The sequence below is a fragment of the Uloborus diversus genome, chromosome 4, assembly GCF_026930045.1.
Source record: "Uloborus diversus isolate 005 chromosome 4, Udiv.v.3.1, whole genome shotgun sequence".
In the NCBI taxonomy this organism is placed as follows: domain Eukaryota; kingdom Metazoa; phylum Arthropoda; class Arachnida; order Araneae; family Uloboridae; genus Uloborus; species Uloborus diversus.
In genome coordinates this window covers 121,981,780-121,996,827 of record NC_072734.1, presented here as the reverse complement: position 1 = coordinate 121,996,827, position 15,048 = coordinate 121,981,780, and the positions used below count along the sequence as shown (strand labels likewise).

General features: G+C 33.9%; 2 protein-coding genes across 2 annotated transcripts in view; both read left to right on the top strand.

Annotated features, from left to right (window-relative positions):
- Positions 1-2,287, top strand: part of LOC129219667 (urocanate hydratase-like) — a 66,708-nt gene extending 64,421 nt beyond the window's left edge. The window contains exon 22 of the mRNA XM_054853943.1: positions 1,962-2,287. Coding sequence (XP_054709918.1) covers positions 1,962-2,105 — 144 coding nt within the window. The 3' untranslated portion in view covers positions 2,106-2,287. The remainder of the gene's footprint in view (positions 1-1,961) is intronic.
- Positions 2,288-4,573: 2,286 nt separating this feature from the next.
- Positions 4,574-15,048, top strand: LOC129219668 (U19-ctenitoxin-Pn1a-like). Its single transcript, XM_054853944.1, has 5 exons — positions 4,574-4,634; positions 8,261-8,366; positions 9,966-10,042; positions 11,014-11,074; positions 14,954-15,048. The coding sequence occupies exons 1-4, from the start codon at positions 4,596-4,598 to the stop codon at positions 11,041-11,043; spliced, it is 252 nt and encodes an 83-aa protein (XP_054709919.1). The 5' UTR covers positions 4,574-4,595; the 3' UTR covers positions 11,044-11,074; positions 14,954-15,048.

Genomic DNA, 15,048 nt, shown 5'->3' with positions numbered 1-15,048 from the left:
TAGTCACTGCAAATATACAGTCTGACCACCGATTAGATGGAAGGGCAAACATCCGGTTTACAGGCGGAAATGGACGCATCGATTAGTTTTCAGGGATGTCAGCTTTTGCAGGTGTATATTAGCCTTTAAATTAAACACACATTCAAATGAGCGGAAAAGTGCATCAAATTTTTGCTTTCCCCCTCATTCAGATACATATCTTAACTGGACGTTTGCCAATTCCATATAATCCATGCGCAGACTGTAACTGCTTACATTTTACTTCTTATATATATATATATATATATATATATATATATATATATATATATATATATATATATATATATATATATATATATATATATATATATATATATATATATATATATATATATATTTATATATATATATAGGGAATGTGAAAAATAATATATTCTACACTCAACCAGCGCATAATTGCGGTTAATGTATTTTAAATATTTGATATTATGCATGTGTTCCACCTCCAGGCGTGCACGAAAGAAGTGTAAAATAACGAAATAACAACAAATTGAAAAAATTTTTTTGAACAAGATATGCAATAACTTCAAGTAGTACAAATGCAAAACCGACAAATTTAACCATAACTACATTTAAACAGTAAAAATTAACTGGTTGGGCACTGCTTCGTCGACGGAGAGCGGGAGCAGTGGTTTTACTTAAAATTTAAAATTTGCAGGTTTCTGAAGAGGTCGGCAGCGCGCCATTTAACATTGAATGTTTAATTGTATTAGAAAGTCTAAAAAGACAATACTACTGCCAACTTGTGCAAACAACCAACCCCCAGAGATTTTCAGAAGAGTTGCATACAGGTCTTTCAAAGGAATATTACAAAACAAGTTTACAAATTCGAACGTACATACAGATGTGGGTGTGTGGAAGTGGAATTTATTTTATCTTTAATTTCATAGCTATTGTCTATGCACCAGAAATAATTCGAGTGCATGTATTTATTCTTCAGAAAACTGTAGATTTGTTTTAAAAAAGATTGAAGTTTGATGTTTAAACATTTACCAAAGCTGTTCGTGGTTGAACAAATTAATCTAAACTTGACTGGGGATTTATGGAACTTGGGAGTCATGAAAATGAATGGTCAAGACTGATAATTAAAAATGGAAAAATTATGAGCAAACTTCGATTTGCAGAGTTTTTTAAAAGCAATAAACTGCTTCAAGACAATCTCAGTGTTAAGGTTCGATTTGCTGTTGTAAAAGGATGAAGTAAGCTCTTGTATACATGCACTAATATAAAACTGTTTTCATATGATACCGTAGTTATTTGCTGCTTTGTCAATAGGAACTATTATGAATTGTTCTCTTTCAGTTTATTTATATATTTTAAGTCATGTTTATGCAGTTTTTGATAGTAGTAGTCTTTACTATTGAATTTTGCGGTTAAGAAAGTTTTGAAGTCAAACATTGTTTCGGAAATGTTTACATCTACTTAAATATATATATATTTTAAAGCATTAGATTCGCGTAACAGTTTTTGAATTCCTAATTTCGACGGATTTACACGTCTTGAGGAGTGAGGAATCTAATTTTACCAATTTCGAAAAATGTCTGCCTGTATGTGTGTCTGTGAGGCTACACAAACTTTACCTCATCATTACGTTACAAAGAAGAAAAAGAAGGGGGGAAAAACCCCCTTTCGGGTAAGAGTTCGTTTTTCGGGTAAAATGTAAAACTAGCTTTACTCGAAATGACTTCCTTGTTAAGTCCATATGGATCGTCTCTGTCCTGAGACTGAACGAAGTAACAGCTACGTTCTACATTACAGTTGGTCAGAAAGTGTTGGTCCGGGAACAGCAACGCCATGGTTAGCATATCCCAAGCGATTGTCATGTGAATAAACAAAACTTGCTAGGGTTGAATTCCCACAACCCTAAGTAGCTGGGTTTTTTTAGAGTTTTTTTGGCCTCATGTATTTCTCCATTACAGGTGGCCAGAAGGTGTTGGTCCGGAAACAGCAACGCCATGGTTAGCATATCCCAAGCGATGCAGGATGAGCCCCGGCTGGAAGTCACTCTCCCGCACGATATGTTGGACGATAATTTGGTGGAAAGCATTTTGCAAGCATTGTGATAGTTGATTCATGTATTATGATTGTAGATCAAATATTGAAGGAATGCATCAACGATAGAATATAATTCTATACGTGAGACTACTATTTTGAACAATTAAAATTTGAACAATTGAAAAAAATCGATACCTGTTCAAGAACAGTTGTCGACTCTGTATTTATTTGCAAACAAGCATCAATTTAATTTTTAATAAACTATTGTTTGATTAAAAGTCTTGAATTATCATTATTATTACTTCTCTTAAGTGTGTGTAATGATGATTAGAAATTTTTTTTTTTCTTTTTGAAGTTATAGTTTCAGTTGAAAAATTCATTAAATATGCATTTACGAAAAAAAAAGTACTTTGAGGGAGGATACGCAAAAAATTAGATTCCAGCACAGTAGATGTAAATATTTCCATCATTAACAGGTTATTTTAACTCTCTTGAAAGTTGAAGAAAATTCAGGAAGTTTACTTCTCAAAAACATACGGTAATAGTTGCAAGGAATATATTGTAGGGTAGTCTAATAAGCAAATAAAAATTCAGTTAAAAATAAAAAATTAAATTAAATTAAAAAATATCTTTCTTACATTAATGCTTATTGTATTGACCTACAATTAAGTTGTCGGCTTCGTAATGTTGTATCCAGGGGGCCCATTCCCGCAAGGGCGATGGCGCACCCGCTAAAATGCTACGGGGCACCCCCCCCCCTAAAATTGTTGAATTCAGGATGTTGGTCAATGCGGTAGCTAGCAGTTATCAAAATAACAGAGTTAAACAGTTATCTCAAAAAAAAAAAAAAAAAACCCTGCTATATATAATTTGTCTGAGTAGAAAAGAAGTTCGCACGGGCTATTCCCAAAAATTTTTATTTCAATAAGATCAGTGATTCTTAAGTAAACTGAAGACAACTCCTCCACTTCTCCCCCGAATGGTAACAAGACCTTCTCGGTTTTGGTGGGAAATGTGGAGTGACTTTCCAACGCCATCCAACTAAGAAACCCGGAACTACAGCTGACTTGATTAAAATTTTGACAAAATACAGTAACAACATCAAAATTAATATTTTGTGTACATAATTAAGGTTGATTGCAATTACAAAAATCATTTATATATTTTTCTTTAAAGTACAATTTTGATGATAAAATGATGTTACTTTCAAAAACATAATTGATAAGGAGAATTAATTACAAAATGATTAAAAGTTATTTTACATTTTAGAAACTACATATTTTCAAAAAAAGTCTTGATTAAAGATAAGAATGATTAAAAATGTACTGGTGCAGTAACATAGTCATGATCAGTAGAATGTCACAATTGGTAATATGATCATAATCAGTCAATTGTTGGCTTTAGCAAATTGGTGAAAAACAGAACTCATTTTTTTTTTTTTTGGCAGAAGGGAGAAAGGAGCGAAGATCACTTGACGCATGTCCCTCTATTAGAGTCGCTATATAGATAGGCCGACGCATCAGCTTAAGTTTAGCCATTTTGGATCGGATTTTTCATTGTTGCACTCATAGAGTTACTACAACAAAGTTTCGGATTTCGCCAAATCGGCCAAAAATAATATTTTATTTAATACACAATTCACGTCTGCCGCTAATAATTGCTCACGGTGAACCATCACCAAACGCGAGAACTCGCCAGAAAAGACAACCACTCGAACACGCGCTCCGATCCAAAATGGCTAATCTTAAGCTGATGCGTCGGCTCATCTATATAGGGGCCTTACCTCTAATATGAATGAAGCTTGTATATATCTAAAATTGGCATTTGAGTGAAGGGGGGGGGAGGGAGGTATCGTCCCAAAACAGTGTCAGCAGACCCAACAGATTCTTATTTGAATACAACGCTTAAAAATCAACTTAGAATGAGAACAACAGCTCCTAAAACTCCCTGTCTGAAGGAAGACAATAGCTCCTAAATAGTGTCAACGGTCCAATTAAAAAATACTAATTGGAGTAGGGACAACAGTCTCCAAAAATTCCCATTTGATTGAGGACAATAGTACACAAAACACAATAGAAAAAACATTCATTGAAATCCCCTTAAGAATTATTACTTCAATGCCTAAAAATCCCGATGTCATAAAAACTTCTGGAACTTGTGAAGTATTATGGTGCAAACCGCATGTTCATACGAGAATTTTTGTTTTTCTATGAATTTTAAAAATATGTCGATTACTTTTCGGATACCCTGTATTTACTTTTGTTACTGTATGGTGTTGAAATCAATATAAATTGCGTTCGACACAGCTATATTAAGATGGTTGCAACAAACAATCCTTTCACCATTAAACAAAAATTTTGCGCTTTAAATTTTGATTTAACTCCTGCTGATTTCCAAGTTTGATTGATACCTTATCCGTTGGCCCTGACATCGTACTTCCAATCACTTCTCCAGGTGCTTTTTTCACACAATCATAGTTTTCTTTTTTATCTATGCATTTCATAAAAAGAGAAGACAAAAGTCATAGAATACATTCTTTTCAAAGAATCTCGAAAAAAATGAAGGTGGCAATTGCTTTGATTTTATTAACGTTTGTGGTAAGCTGTATATGTTAAATCTTTTCATTTGATATGCTTGATCTTTTTACTTAAATATTCCTTCACCATATCCCATAGATGAGGCGATAAAGAAAGATAGTTATAGACAACTAGAAAATCGCCCGTCTAAATGTCACGGGTGAAAATTGCTTCTACATTTAAACGAAGCCATTGCCTGTTTGGTGATGTTTTGATAGTTGAAATTGTAACCCTAATTCCAGTGAACTAACCCTAAACTCCAGTAGATAGCGTTCATTGTTAACCACTTTATGTTTCTTTATTCCCCTGAAATGACACAGTCTTACCAGTAAAACAGTTAAGTGACCGGATCCAGTTCAGCCTTGTCACAGTAAAGAGTTTCTCTGCTTGTTAAACATTACCAAAATATATTACCAAATTATCATACCGTGCAGCGAGTTTCATTGTTGATGACGTCAAGAGCGGTACTCGATCATTGGCTATTATATATATGAGGCTAGTGGCAAAATTACGAAAGTTTTAATTTTTCAATAGATTATTTTTGTGTCCGTGAATCTTAGTATTCCACTGATACTGAATGCATTTACTGTAGAACTTAGCTCTAAATGTAAAGGCATACTCGTAATGTATTTTGATTATCACGGATTCCACGCTTGTTGGTTCAGCTCCAGAAATAAACTTTTCAGTTCAGGAGTTGCGTGTGATTTCTTACCAGGGCCATGGTGCTTTACAAAACCCTAAAAGAAAAGTTGGTATGCTGCCAGTCTCAAAATATTTGCACCCAACGACAAAACTTCTGGAAATATCACAATAAAATGTTTCCTTAGCACATTACTGGTCTTTGTTTCTGTAGAGCCAGAGACATAGCCGCATCTCATTAAAAAGCCATTGTTTGAGGCGTACTTAGTCCGTGAAACATTAAGGTTGCCAATTCAAATACAAAACAAAATGCTATACGTAAAGCTTGACCACTGGGAGATGGCGGATGATTTTGAAATGGAAACATCATTTGTATCTTTGTAAGAGGTCGTTTGTTAGTATTTTGAAATAGATAGGATCAGCTCGAAGGCACCTCTTGTTACTCGGCGCTTTCTGACTGATTTTACATATTACCACTGATACGAATGGTGTTTTCGCTTCAAGGTCATCAGCCATCACTCCGCGGTCCAGCTTAAGCTGAAACTCGTCATACGCAATGGACTATCCATTCTATTCTCGTTTATTTCTGCATTAATTTTTTTGTAACTTATAATACTGCATTAAGAGTAAATGTTGATGCACCGTGAGAATCCTGCACTATTCCATTCTCTGCTACACAAATGTACCATTCCTTAGCTCTGAATTGTTTTGTGTATTGAAAATTTGAATCAAAACTAGTAGAAGAAGTATTATTATGCCCTTGAACTCAGTTGTAAATCAGGATCCTTCTACAGGAGTAGATATTATTCAGTGAATATTATGAAGAATAGTACCTGTTTGCCAGTAGGTGAAAATGAAAAGGTTTTTTTTTTCTCGAGTCGCATTTCAAAATCATTCTCCTTGTTGCTTTTACAGCTAAAAATGAGTGGGAATCAACAAAAATTTTTCTTAATTGTTGAGAGCTCATAACTCAGGTCCGTCACTTAGAGATGTCAATGGAGTTAATAATAAGGAATGCAACTGAAGAGTATAAACAGGAGTGAACAGTTGAGAAGATAATACACAAAAGTACAAAGAAATGTCCTAAAGAATACTTGTCAGAAGAAGTCGAACAATGAAAGCAAAGCCATCTAGTATAGGGCTGTGAACAAATAGTGCAAAGACTTTAAACCAAGGACCACCATCTGTAAAGATAAAAACGGATTACCCCGCATTATCCGGCATGCCGGGGAATTCGAATTTTCCGGCATGCCGAATAATTCGAGGTTTATTTTGCAACAAAACAAAAAGTAAACTTCCTCATTCAGTTCCAATCAGAAGGCAAACCACTGTGCGGAAAAAAAAAATAAATTCCTAAAGTAAGTTTTTCCGGCATGCCGGAAAGGACCAGACAAGTGTTCTTAAAAATCTGGTGACCCCCGAATTTTTCGACATGAAGGATAGTGCGAGGTAATACGGTAATTATAAAGAAAAATTAAAAGGTTATTTGAAAGATGGGTAGAACATTTCAACCATTACTTAATACCTGCACCCCGGCTCCATCACAGCTTATAATCGAAGCATCTACAGGAAAATATGAGGAAGAGGGTTTAATTGAAACACCTGCTATAGATGAAGTACAAGACATTATTGATAAATTGAAAAACAAAAATGATGCATGAACTAATGATCTCTCCTGAACTGATAAAATATGTTGGGGAAAGTTGACAAGCGTAATTTACGAAATTATAGTCTTAAAATGGGAGACAGAGACTCTACCTAAAGAATGGAGACTTGGCATTCTGTATCTAGTTCATAAAAAAAGGAGATGCCTTAAACTGTTTAAACTACGCAGGAATTAGCCGAGTCTGTACTGCATAAAGTCTTCTCAAACATACCTTTTAAGCATTTATCACCAATTGTGGATAATCAAAGAGATTTTATATTTTTATGCACTTTTGTCAACTATTTTACGTAGGTACGCTTTATTTTTCAAACTCGCTTACTTGGTTTCAGCTTAAAATAAAACAAGAAAAGAACGTCAGATTTTGCTAGTGTTTGTATGGGAATAAAAGACTTGCATCTTCGAAAATTTCAGAAACTCATTTTAGAAGATACTGTCGTTTGCCTGTCCACGGCAGGATGTAAAGGATGATGAGATCATGAGCAAAGCAATGTAAAAGTTTGTTCAGATCTTAAATCTTTTAGTTTTAGATTAAACATCAACATAAAGATATAAACTAATTAATGGAAAAAGCGTGGGATGCTATATTTGGAATAATAGACGTGAGCCCAATACTGCCATTGTTTGAAACATATACTTAAACATTTATTTATATTACTATAGCTGCGTAGCCCGGCGTTGCACAGGCTACCTAAAAAATGAGAGATGTCGAGAGAAATAAAGCTGGTTTAAAATAAAATTCTAGATGAAAAAGTTGTTTTAAGATTTGGATAGCAGCCAAAAAACTGCGCTCTTAAAACAATTATTAGAATTTTATTTTCTAACCTATATGTTAAATGGCAACAGAAAAGAAAAAAAATCTGAGAACGTGTTGTTAATTGACGTTTTAATTAATATATACGCTAATTAAAGTCCAACAATTACGAGATTGATCTTATTGTTTTCTTTGGAAAATTTCGAATCGATTGGTACCTTGTTCGGCTCTTGACTCGCAGCGATTCTTGAGAAGATCAAGCTTCAGATTTAACAAATAGACAGACACGAACAGATTTTCATAGCATGGATATTTAAGATCTCTCGGAAAACGTATTGAACATGTTTAAAAATGCATTTAGTTTTATTTTCTGAGAAATATTCGTTAATGATTTAGAAATCAGGAAATTATAACATTTAGTATGTTCGAAGGAAAAGTAAAACAAAATCAATAAAGGAAAAATAAAAGTCGCCTGCAATTGAAAACCGTACGCAGGCCAAATTTTTAATTCAATGCAAAATAATCAGACGTAACATTTTACAACTTGATAATTGATTAAGGTTAAGACAACAGTTCGGTTTCTCCTTTTAGATCTACGTAAATGGCGGTCAGCCATGTGGATCTACGGAATGCCGTGACGACGAATGCTGCACTGGAGGACATTATCACAGATATTGCCGTGGATTCGCAGACGAAGGTCAGACACATTGGTTACCTTTCGATATTAGACGAAATTAAATACTCCTCTTACTACTAAAAAAGATAAGCATAATATGTACTAAACAAAATATGAATTGCAGGATTTTGATTGCAGATTTAATTTTATATTTAAGATTTTCTAGTATAAAAATGAGTATTATTCAAGTTTCTTCTTAAAAGACTCGTTAGTTATTTCGCATTTATGTGCTTCTATCGTCTATGAGCCGTTTACGTGCAGTCATTTAACGCGGCGTATATGGGTATGTATTTTAAGTAATGAGAAGAAATCCGCGAACCAAGATGTTTTACATATTCCGCTAGACCATTGTCTGAACACGGATTGCATGGGAAGGGAAACATCCGGTTAATGCACGGAAATAGACGAATCTTTTAGTTTTTAGGGATGTCAGCTTTTGCAGAGGTGTATGTTAGCCTCTAAATTAAGCTGAGTCTCATTCAAATAAACGGAACACGTGCATCAAATTTTTACTTTCCCCCATATTCAGATGGACTCGTCTTAACTGGACGCTTGCCAATTCCATACAATCCGTGGTTAGACAGTATGTTACTTGAATATCAAGTATAAACACACTTCTTTAAGCGGGTTATCCACGCTTCGTGCGTTCAATCGAAAGCCAGCAAACGAAACATCCTTCAGAGCACGCGTGCAAGTTCAAAATATAGTAAAACATTGAATAGAGTTAAGCAATCAAATTTTGTGCAAAAGAATAAACAGAAGGATCAACCGAGTGAGACCAGAAATAGCCACAGATGGGAAGTTTCATCAAGACAATGCGCTGTGTCACACTTAACTCGTACGAGTACCTGACGAAAAATGACATCCCAACGATTACTCAGCATCTCTACAGCAGGACCTGACTTGCAAGTTTCCATATTCTCGCCACTTTCAATGTTTTCCCCCCAATGAATTATCGATTAACAATATGTATATGTCATGGCCAATGTGATAATTGGTCAATATAAGTAGTAACTGAATTTTCAAACCCACTTTGCTTAATTCATAGAATCACTTGAATGAGGCAAATTTCAAAAACACTTTCCCAGAAAGACAAAAAACAAATTTCCTGCTCCTTAGAAATTCCATGCCCAGGGCACAGGCCCCGTGAGATAATGTAGTCCCGACGTTGCCCCTAGAGACTTTCCCCTCTTTCTCAGTGTAAAGCAATCCTAAAAATCGCTGCTACAGAGCCCTCTAGATGCTGTAAAAGCGACTTGCATGCGTGTTGCGTGCTCTGAAGGAAGTTTCATTTGCTGACTTTCAGCGAGCATACAAAGAATGGAAAATTTGTCTACAGAAGTGTATTGATACTCAAGGAACATACCTTGAAGACGATATCTGAAAGCATTTTGATCTCTAGCTTTGTTCTCATTACTTAAAATACAGGCCCTGTGAAACAAAAGTCGCATATTAATTGGTATAAATGCGCCTGGTTTCATTTTCTCTTGATCTTGGATAAAAGATCAACATTTTAACAAGGAAATTGCTTCAAATATTGAAAAATGTACATGAATTGCTCATAACTTTTAATCTATTTTGCTCATTTATTTATCATATTTTGTTTTTCATACTAACTAGGATTGCCCTGTGAAGTTCCAAACAAATTCCACGAATACAGAACGTCATGTCCTTGTAAGGAGGGAATGTTTTGCAGCGTAAGTAGAGTAAATTAAAGAAAATTAAGTTTTTCTTGAAAACTTCTCTTTTCTTTCTATTGCGTTCAAATGTTTATTTAAAATAAGTTGAAAAATCTCTCCTTCGATTTTATGAACTCATGTCGCATTTTCAAAAGTTTATTACTACCACTGTTAAACCACACAAAAATTTAAACACAAAATTCCTCTCTGTGGTTTCAAGTCTACCAAAGTTACATGTAAATCAGAAAGACAAAATAATTTAATTGCAAATTTATTATGAAAACTACCATCCATTCTAATGACATAGAATTGCTATACTCATCTAATGCTTCTATTTACTCACTATTCTATTTATCTAAAATGGCTACCTGTTTCCAATAAGAAACTTTTTATTTTAGACTGTTTGTTGATTGTAAAATATGGATTCATAGCCAGCTGTTGAAGCATGTACTTGATTTAAAATTGAAATATGGGGGATAAACTTGACTTCTTTTGCTAGGCATTATAATTTTATTTTAAAAAAGTTGATTTTTTTGATAAATAATCCCATCTAAATTCACTTAAACATAGAATGACACTCTTTGGCCTTAAATATAGCAAAATGCTTTAAAAATGTAGACATTATACAGTGAAACCTGTGTATAACGATACTGTCTATAACAACACTTTTTTTTTTTGGCCCCAGCAAAATGTCAGCATGAATAATGAAACTTTCTATAACGTCAACCTGTCTCTTACGATATTTTTTTAGGTCCCAACAGTATCGTTGTAGACAGGTTTTACTGTACACGGCATAGCTGCTGGGAACATCCATGCCATTGACATTTCAGATTTTTATTCTGTTATTTCAAAGTGTTTTTGATTGAAAAGTCAGTAGTAATTTTTTGGTTCAAAAAGAATAATAAGAAATAGCAAACATATTTTAAGTTGAAAAAATCCACTGTTATAGAAAATTTTTTTTAAATGTTTTATTTGAATTTACTTTGCAGGTCATCAGAAGATGTCAAAAAGAAGAATAGGCATAAATGAAACTGAACTACTTACTTTAAGGTAATTATGATTACAAATTAAAGAATTTGCAAAGAATTAGTTTTAAACAGAGCTATAAAAGCCACTAATATTCATTTCCTCAATTTATAGTATAGTAAAATCCCGAAAAACTCAGCCAAATGGAGATCGAAAGGATGGTGAGTTTGAAAATTACTGGTATCGGGGAGGCACGCAGCAGGACGGGATTTTTTCGGCAAGCCTGGATGTGGCCGAGTTTTCGGGACTGGGACCGGTTTATCGAATGCAGAGTTCTCGGGAGTCTACTGTATACAGTTATTCAAATTCATTGAAAACAGAATGATATTTTTGAATTCATTACTCTAACTGTGTTCCTTGCTTTCATTTTCTCAAGATAAGCAACCCATGCAGTTACGGTTTGATCGATCTTTTTTTTTTTGTACTGAGTTAAAATTCTTTCAATTACGTGAACATGGAACTCAAAATCTAAATAATTATAATAACATCTAGGTGGCTACTTTCTTTTTATTGCTCGCAAACTCCCAGAACTGCAAGTAGTTGATTCTTACCCCATCGCAATGCTATGCTCAGATAGAGCTGTTTAGCAAATGAAACTATATATATATATATATATATATATATAACTTGGCAGCTAGCTCTTTTAGGCAGAGCCTTCATCAGCCATCTTTATCTGAATTTTACCTATAAACTCTGAAAAACAATTTATCGCCTGAATTTTTTCCTGGTTCTTAAGATTTTAAAATTTTTGTAAAGGTGCAAAAAAAGTGTGGTGTGTTATGTATTAATATTTGTGTAATATTTTACATCCATGAATGGCTAGTGATGATAAATTTAGGACAACTGATATCCTGTCCCTCCTAACGCTTTTTCCAAACATTAAAGTCAATCATTTTACTGTTATTTTAAGCTCATCCAAAATGTGAAGTTACATTTAGTTAAGGGACATTATCTCGTTGCTGAACATTTACTTTGGATTCTAAGATTGTTTTTTACTTTCTAGTTCATATAGATTCACCAGCACGTTTTCTCAGCTTTGTTGAACTTAAATTTCCTTTTCTGTCTTTCTTGTATTTAAAAAAAAAAAAAAAACTATTCAAACAGAATTTAAAACGTTTTAGTTCCTGAAACTTAGCAACAAACTAAGAAAGAGCTTGGGCAATATTAGAAACTGGAATCTCCCGAACCCTAAGAGAGAGAAACATACCTTTTGATATGTAAGTCAAACTCTATGAGAAAAATGTTCAAAACTGAGAAAATCGCTCACCAGGTGAGCAATCGCCTAGTGAGCGAATGGCACCAAATTCTTATTAGTCCCTGTTTTAATTAAGGTCCACTAAACAAAGTTTCATTTCAATCCCTGCATTACTTCTTAAGATAATTCAGTTATACTTGTGCCACCATCATTGGATTTGATTTAAGCCCAAAACTTAATTATAATTATCTGAGGATTAGGGTGGCATGGTAACCGCGGATAAGCGAAACCGCGAATAATCCGAATTGCAGGTAAAAAATGATACTGGTGTATACAATAGCTAAAATGTAGGAATAAAACTCACACATACAGAAAACTTATAGCTAAAAACAATAACATTGATTGCAAAAAATATATGAAAAAACTAAAAACAAACAATAACATAATCATAAGTCACCACCGTTGAAGGAAAAAAAAATGTTAAAAGACCCGCGGATAATCCGATCGCTGATAATTGGGAGTTAACTGTATTGCATTGCGATCGTTTTTTTTTTTTTTGTTTGGATGCAAAATTTCAGATAATTAGGGAGCCTGAAATCAGGTGAAATGAATTTGAAGACCCCATTATACAGCCATGCAGGTCAAACAAATAAAATTATTTTTCTTACTAATAATCAAGCACAAAGTCTGTGTGTCTGGATACCTGTGTCTCTGGATATTTGTTACGCTCATAGCGCCTAGGCCGTTCGACCGATTTTCATGAAATTTGGCACAGAATTAGTTCGTAGTGTGAGAACCTCGAAGCGATTTTTCGAAAATTCGTTTTTTTCTTTTCTATTCCAATTTTAAGAACATTTTACCGAGCAAATTATCATAACTTGGACGAACAAATTACCATGACGTGGACTAGCAAATTAGCATAACGCGGACGAGCAAACTACCATATGCGACCATGGGCGAGCAAATTAACATTGCAAATTGGCGAGAAATTCATCATCCATTATTCGTAAATATACAGACGACCTTTTAATTTTCTACTACGGGAAAAGCCGTGCGGGTACCACTAGTTTTAAATAAAAGCGGCAAGTCCGTGATTTCAATTTCTAAGTCCTATGAGTAAAGCGTACATACTTAATGCACATTATTTCGAAAACAATTTAAAACCACGCTGCCATAGATTTTAATACATTAATTTCTCGAAGTCAGTTAGGAAATTGCCTTCTCTTGACCACCTTAAATGACGGGAATGATAAGTAAGACTATACATATATTATTTCGCATTGTTTAATATGTTTGTTGGAAAACAATTTTTTTCCTTTCAAAATTTTGAGCTAATTAAAATAAAGGTATCGTTCATTTGCTGTTTATTAATGATGGCTCGCCTACACTCTACCTTAAATTTAGTTAAAAACAATTACAATTCATGTTATATTTATCTTTGAAAATTCGAAAACATTCCTTCGTATGTAAAAAAAAAAAGAAAACCACTGCTTTATTTGATAAATTAAGTTAATGTGTTAAAGTATTTTTTCAAATTCATATTAGAGGATACATGTGAGAATACTGATTTAAATTAAAACAAAATAATTATTGTATTATTCCTAAGCACAAGGTGTTCAGCGAAAGACTCCCTGATTTCAAAAGTGAATATACAACAAAAACAAAGGATGATTTTGGAATGAAATAAATGGAATGTTTACTGTGAACGTCATAAAAATCCTACACAGAAATTTGGAAGTTACAACCTAAAGGTGTGGTGCTACGCTCTGGAATCATAATAGAAGCCCCTATAAATAGTGCTGCGAAGGTTGGACGATTTTTTCTAGCGTTGAAACGTGAGACAAGGTTTAATAAAAACATGTATACCATTGAACAACGAGTGTTACCTGGTGCTGAAATTTCACACGTTAGGCCACAGTCCGACGGCAGCAAAGCGAAGTTTCCAAAAACAGCATAATGTTCCAACAATCCCTGACCCGAAAACTATCGATATCTTCGCCAAAGGAAAAGCTCACTCACTAGACACGTTTTTACAAGACACATGCAGCGCCACCTGTTGGCACTTTTTGGTACTAAATTCCAAAATTCTGTACATGATTTTTACGACTTTCACAATAAACATACCGTTTGTTTCATTCCAAAATCTTTTTTTTTTTTGTTTTCGAAATATTTGATTTTGAAACAGGGAGTCCTTCGCTGGACACCCTGTATAAGTAGCATATCCAATGTCACAAGAATTCGATCACAAGAAAAGGGTGAAAATCGAATTGAAAGATTTCATTGTTTACGTAGAGGTGAAAAAAACGAATGCATCTCTAATATATATTTTTCAAGCAAAAATGTGACGGGTTATGTTTCTATAAGCGCCACTCTATGCATATTCTTTAATTTAAAAATTCCTCTGAAAAAAATTACATTTTCCTCCTAAAATTCCAATGCAGAGATTACATTTTACATATCAATTATTTTCTACTAATTTCGAGAGCAAACTAAATAATATGAAAAATGTGACCGTTCATTTGATTAACTGGACGTTTAAGAAATTTACTTATTCTGTTGGGGAAAAAAACCTCCCCTTCTGCTATGACCGTTTAGAAAGAAATTCGTAAGTTTAGTATGAAATTCATAAGTTTTGCCATGAGTGAAATTAATAAATTATTGCGTCTATAGAAGAATCATACATGTATAAGAATCTTTGTTTTTTGCAGGAACTTGGTTGCAAAACAACGACTAATGTTCAATGAGCAAGTCCAATAACAGATTTCGAAACTGATTTTGTATTTAATAAAACTGTTTTGAACTA